The sequence below is a fragment of the Nannospalax galili genome, unplaced genomic scaffold (assembly GCF_000622305.1).
Source record: "Nannospalax galili isolate Female #2095 unplaced genomic scaffold, S.galili_v1.0 scaffold1189, whole genome shotgun sequence".
NCBI lineage: Eukaryota > Metazoa > Chordata > Mammalia > Rodentia > Spalacidae > Nannospalax > Nannospalax galili.
The window spans coordinates 2,367,337-2,374,280 of NW_008360313.1; the positions used below are offsets into that span (position 1 = coordinate 2,367,337).

General features: G+C 38.2%; 1 protein-coding gene across 1 annotated transcript in view; it reads right to left on the bottom strand.

The window, feature by feature from the left end:
- Positions 1 to 423: 423 nt before the first annotated feature.
- Tiprl (TOR signaling pathway regulator) overlaps positions 424 to 6,944 on the bottom strand; it is a 19,435-nt gene continuing 12,914 nt past the window's right edge. The window contains exons 5-7 of the mRNA XM_008824917.2: positions 5,061 to 5,156; positions 2,523 to 2,585; positions 424 to 1,397 (exon numbers count right to left, since the gene is read on the bottom strand). Coding sequence (XP_008823139.1) covers positions 1,254 to 1,397; positions 2,523 to 2,585; positions 5,061 to 5,156 — 303 coding nt within the window. The 3' untranslated portion in view covers positions 424 to 1,253. The remainder of the gene's footprint in view (positions 1,398 to 2,522; positions 2,586 to 5,060; positions 5,157 to 6,944) is intronic.

Here is a 6,944-nt window from a genome sequence, read left to right on the forward strand (position 1 = left end):
TCTTTTGATCCATAGTTGGATATGTGGATATATAGAATCCACACCCACAAAGGACTAACCATACTGTATCTTCCCTTATGTAAGCCCCTATTCTAAACATCCTATTAGATACACAGTAGTCAGAATTGCATGGGATGATATATCACAAGTATTCATGTTTTCAAGAACAGAAAACCTATAAAGAAAATACTGGCTTCTTAAAACACCCATGGAAGTACTACAGAATCGAAGGACAAGAGCCAAAGGTAAACAGGGGATCATATTCTCAACTACCTTCTCAAATCTCATTTGTAATCTCATGGAAAACTTGTCTACAATGTCAAACAAGCTCAGAACACAAGGAACAAATCAGAAAGATCTAGTCTAAACCACTCTTCTTCAATTAAGGTCTAAGAAAAGGTGAAATAAGTGAATAGCAAAGTATGGATCCATAATTCCTTATTTATTCTTCTCTTACAAAAGACACTTAAAACAAATAAATATAAAATGGTATGTGTCATATTTAACAATGGCTAAATACACATTTTCTTAATATTCCTCACAGGAATAAACTAATAAATCTTCAGAAATATACCGACCCTTATCCACCTCCCACTTTTTTTTTCTTTTAAACAACAAAAAGCAATTCTTTTAATTCTCCACAATTTTTAACAATAATTTATCAAAACAAGTAATTTAACACTACTCAGGGACCAAGACATGTAAGTTAACAAGTTTTAAAAATACACGTGTGTATAAACACACACACTATGATATTGTCCAGAAACCCCAAATAATGAATGTCTTACCAGATTAGTTTCCTAGGTGACAAGTCATAAGTCTCCAGAAGTGCAAATAAACACCAGAAAGCCCAAAGCAAAGATCGTACTGTACATCAACATGCAGGACCAAGAATCCCATGAGTCACTCGGCATCAGGATTCAGTGATAATTTACAAATTAACCTCTTCACAGTAGAAGGCAGTGCTTCATGATGGATGCGGATCATGGCCACTGCTGAGACATACATACCACTGTGGCTGATTACTCAGGAATCCAAATGTACCTCCAGAGCATGTAATCTGGAGTATGAATTTGAAGACAGACAGTACAAATAGCAATTGAATGGAACCTGCCTGCAGCAATCTTTTATTTTTGATTTCCTTTAAGGCTACATAAAATCTGCACATAAGGAAATTAATTCTCATAGTAAAAATACCCCCCACGAATGGCCAAGGTATCAGAATCCACAGCAAAAAGGTGTTATGCTACTTTCTATTCTGCAGGTGTACTTTCTTGTGAGTCTGCAGGGTTAGGAGCAATTCTTTCTGGAAATACTAGCTTCTCACAAACTGCCTCCTTGATTGGTAAGTATTGTGATATTTCATTAGGTTCCGTGAAGAAGGACGGTGGAACATGCTAGGAAAAACATAAAATCATATTAGCATACACTTAGTTATAGTGCTGACCCCTTGAAGTCTTCTGGTTCAAGCATTCACAGAGCAGACCAACTTCACAATCAGGCACATCATATTCCTATCAGGAGCAGCATTAAGTGCTTCCCAAAATAAATATTTCCCGGTACTTAATCACTGAACTGTACTGCTGAATGGTTTCCAAAGAGCTGTAAGGATTTAATATACTTTGATGAAATCCCACCCTGATTCCTATTTCTTTGGTAACTTGAAATGACTAGCCTTCAGTTAGAGCCCAGAATGCAGTCTCTCACAGAAAGCTGAGTAACGTTTCTAACCCAGTACACTCTATACTCAGAGATAAGCACAAAGGGTAAAAAAACATTGTTTGTAGAAAAATACTACCTTCTAAGCTACTCATAAAAGCCTAGTACTAAGGAAAGGCTTCACACATTCCAGAGGAGCAAAAAATACAAGAAAATTATTCCAGAATACACCAGTCAAGGCATCAAATTGACCATATTTCTGGAAGAAAAAGAAGACTGTACAGAAAGAAATCGTTGAGTGGCAGTGGCAGGTGGAAAGCAGAGTCAGTGGCGCCAGCTTTGGTTTTGTCACCAACCACACGACCAGGGCAGTCCCACCTCTGGGGCTCAGTTTCTTCAGGAAAAAAATGGAAATCAGGTAAATGCCAGCTGAGGCATACAGCAACTCCAGCTGTCCTATGCTTGAGACAAGCTCAGAAAAGCTATACTCAGCAGGATTTATCAGACAGAGCCCAGAACCAGAAGGATGAATGGATTTACATATGTAACTTCAGGTGAATGGGTGGGATTAACATGATACCATACTTTAAATGAAAACATTAAAATTCAACTTCTGGGGCTAAAGAGATGGCTTGGCAGTTAAGAGCACTGGCTGCTCTTGCAGGTTCCCAGCACCCACATGGCAGCTAACAAACATCTGTAACTCCAGTTCCAGGGGATTCCAAAGTCCTCTTCTGACCTCCGTGGGCACTGCACAACATGGGTGCATTTACACACATGCAGGCAATACACTCATACACATAAAATGAAAATAATAAATATTTAAAATTCAATTTCTAAAAAACTGCAATTTAAGTATTTACCATTAAATTAGCAATTTTGCTCTCTCGTGATGTATATTCTCGTAACATGTAGGTCTTGTCGGCCTATATTTAAAAATAAAAAATTACAATAAATTTGTTTATATTGTGTTCACAAAATCCTTTCTATACACAGACTGGTTGGCGTTTCAGGGCAGGTTGTTAAGGTAGAAGAGTCTGCTGAGAGTGCCTGCCTCCAACAGGAATTTCACATTCACATTGAGAATTCTGAACTGTTATTTCCTATCCCTATAAATCCTAGTAATACCAGAGGGCTGGGTGTGGCGGTGCAGGTGGACCTCTGTGAGTTCAAGGCCAGCCTGGTCTACACAGTGAGTTCCAGGCCAGTTCCAGACCTTGTCTCAAAAAGACCAAAAAATAGTCAATCAATCAATCAATCAATCAATCCATCCATTCATCCATCCTAGTAATACCAGACACACATATGAATTCAGATTTGGTAACTTCCATGTAATAAGAAACACAAAGATTGTAATTTGAAATATATGCATACCTGTAGTAAGATATGAGAGATTTTTATGGACTAAATCTTTTCCTTAAGGTACATTATTTCACTAGTTCTTTTTAAGAAAAATCTTAATTTTTTCTTATGCTTTCCCATTTCCACAAACATCTTGTCAAATTCTTCACTTAAAAATCATATTTTATATATTCAGATTTTCCCACTTAAGGATTAAAGTTAGGTTAAAGAACTGTAATTTATGGTAGGCATGGTAGCACATGCCTTTAATCCCAGCAGAGTCAGGCAGATCTTTGTTTGAGGCCAGCCTGGTCAACAAAACAAGTTTCAGGCCAGGTGAGGCTACAGAGAGACCCTGTCTCAAAAGAATTAAAAAAAAAAAAATCTTCAATTTACTATAATTTGATTTTTGATGAAACACTTTTCAAGATAAGAGAAACTACAAAAATATACCCCTTTAAGGTTTTAACCTTTTATATCAATAAAAACAAATTAATACTCGCTACAAAAAGTCAAGTAAATAATACAAAAGTATGAGTAAGAGTTGAAGCCCCAATCAAAGCCATCTGGCAACACAATTATTCACATTTCAAGACTTACACAAGATCTTAAATAGATTCATACTGAACTTCAAGAATTCAACACTGAGATGGATGCCTTCCCATGTTAACTAAATTTAATGCTCTGCCTTCAATTTCAATGGTCATATATCTTTCTGCTACATGGATATAAAATAAACAATTTAATCAACGTCTACTGAAAGGGCACTGAGCTCCTTGTTTACATAAAAATTGCTGTGAATGCTCATATATGTACAACTCAGATCAACTGCATGATGAGTATTTATAATTACCATACAATAGAACCTTTAAGACTTACATTTCACTCAGAAAGGAAAAATATAATACTCTGCCTCACTTTTACAAAGGAAAAAGATTGATCACAGTCATTATGCTGCTTCAAGAAAGTCTCTAGGTAAAGATCTGGGAAATGCTGATCTGCTCCAAACTAGTGTTTAGCATTTATCACAAGCAGGTTTGCATTCCAGCTCTGCCATCTGCTGACCATGACTCTTGAACAAGCTATTTCACTCTACTTGGTTACTTCAGCATGATTTCCTAGGGCTATAATGAGCACTAATCATTACTGTGACTATTGTGATTAGTGCTGCTGGTCTCTTCTCTAATTCTTCCCTCTAAATAAGTCTGAATCTGAAGTAAAAAAATTTATTCAGAAAAGATAGGCCACTATGAAGCTACTGGAAAAACTTTTATGACTCAATTTAAATTCATTCCACCTTTAAAAAAATTGTTTACTTTTATTTTGTGTGTGTGTGTGTGTGTGTGTGTGTGTGTGTGTATGAGTGTTTTGCCCATATGTAAGTACACTATATGTGTGCAGTGTCCAGAGGCCAGAATAGGGCATCAGATGGCCAGGAACTGGAGTTCAAACAGTTGTTAACCACCATGTGTGTGCTGGGAACTGAATCCAGGTCCTCTGCAAGAGCAGTCAGTGCTCTTAACTGCTGAGCCAGGTCTCCAGCCCCTCATTTCACCTTTTAACACTTTAAAAAAAGACAGGGTCTCCCTGTAATCCCAGTTGGCCTAGAACTCACTATGTATGCCAGGCTAGCCTACATCTAGATCTCACAGAAATCTGTCTGCCTCTGCCTCCTGAGTGCTGAATTAAGTCATGTGCCAACAGGCCCCAGCAGTGGTTATTTCTAATATTAGGACATTATATAAATAATTTGTACTATAAACAAAGGTTAAAAGCTAAAGGACAGTTGTGTTACACACAGGTTAAATACATATAAAATTTGGGGGCACAGCATCACTAACTCCCTAGGGAGTGTCTTTCAGAAAACATTTTAATCACCAGAATTTTGGAAAAAAAATCAAAAAGACATTTTTTTTGACAACAATGCATAGTCATTAAATCTGAAACACTCTAAGTTATAGGTTAATAGATGACTATGTAATATAAAATTCTCAAATAACAAGGCAACAATACAAGCAGGACCAATATAATTTGTATTTTCATTACATGAGCATCAGTACCTCATGGTAGAGCCTCGTGTCATTCATCCTGATAAGCACCCCATCAATTCTCAAGAAAAACCGCAACAGCAGGAAAAAACTTGAAGGCATTACTCTCTGGGGGGATAAAAACAGTATAGTAAGATGTAATGAAAATTAAAGACTTTATTACTTTACTAAAAGAAATTTTAAAAAGCATTATAAGCTAAAGTCCTAGAAAAGATGCTCCTTCATTTATGATGAGGTCGTATCCTCATCACAGCTGAGAGTATCTCAAACTGCACTTAATCCACCTAACTTATCCAACATCATAGTTCAGCAATGCTGTGCAACGCAGGGTATTGGCGTTTACAGCTGCATGGCTGACCCAGACTTCAGCTCACTGCCTGTATCAGGGCAGGATCATACCACGGGCTGCTAACCTAGGAAAAGATCAAAACTCAAGAGCCAAAGTACAGCTGCTACTGAATGTTTATCACTTTCATACCAGTATAAAGCCAAAAAATTCTAAATTTGAAGCACTGCAAGTCAGAGACCAACTAAGCTAGAGATTCTTTGCCTTGGCTCTAACAGGTCTGAAAGATTTTTACAAGTTATTTAATAGTTTCAGTTTCCTAAGATGGGGGGGAACAAAACTTTTTTTTTTTTTTTTGTCTTTTTGAAACAGACTTTCCCTGTAGCCCCAGCTATGTAGACCAGGCTGGCCTTGAACTCAAAGATGCACCTGCCTCTGCCTCCCAGTGCTGGGACTAAAGGCATATGCCACCATGCCCAGCAAAAAAAAAAACTTTTTTATGAGGAAGGCAGACACAGGTGGATCCCTGGAGCTCACCGCCTAGCCCACTTTGCCAGTTATAGCTCAGTTATAGGCCCCTGAGAGACCCTGTCTCAAAAAGAAAGGTAGGATGGCACCTGAGGAACACCACCCAAGGTTGTCCTCTGGCCTCACAAGCACACTCACCTGTGTGCATGCACATCCACACCCACTAATATAAACTAAGATATGCAAGACTTAAAACGGGCCAAGCGGGGCTGGAGATATGGCTCAGCGGTTAAGAGCACTGACTGCTCTTGCAGAGGACCAGGGTTTGATTCCCAGCACCCACATGGTGGCTACAAACCATCCTTTACTCCAGTTCCAGGGGAATTGGAAGCACTCTTCTGATGTCCGCGGCATTGCACAACACGGGTGCACTCACATACATGCAGGCAATACACTCATACACGTAAAATAAATAATAAATAATATATTTAAAACAAACAAAAAACAGGCCAAGAAGAGAGCTCAGTAGGGTAAAGTGCAAGCTGTGCAAGCATGAAGACCCAAGTCTGATCCCAATACCCACAGAAAAATCAGTCATGGTAAAACGTGCCTAAAATCCCAGTACTGGAGAGACAGGGACAAGAAATCAATAATATCCAAGTTCAGTGAGAGATCACCCTGACTCAATACGCATATGCAAGACTTAAAGCAAACTCAGTAATGGAAATACCCTGTTCCTTTTTTTTTTTTTTTTTTTTTTTTTTTTGGTCTTTTCGAGGCAGAGTCTCTCTGTAGCCCCAGCTGGCCTGGAACTCACTTTGTAGATGACCAGGCTGGCCTTGAACTCACAGAGATCCACCTGCCTCTGCCTCCTGAGTGTGGGACTAAAGGCACGTGCCATCATGCCTGGCTCTACCCTGTTCCTTTTTAAAATATAATACTGAAACTACATATCAATACCAGTAAAATTTTAAAAAAAAAGGAACATAACGACCTCAAGAGTAAAAACAAATCAGTTTATCTGGTCCAATTGTATGTCCTTAAACACCCAAAAGGGAAGTATAACCAAAGAGTAAAGGGGCCAACATAATATCATAAGAGCATACATATATATAACTAAAAGTTACTCGACAAACAACAAA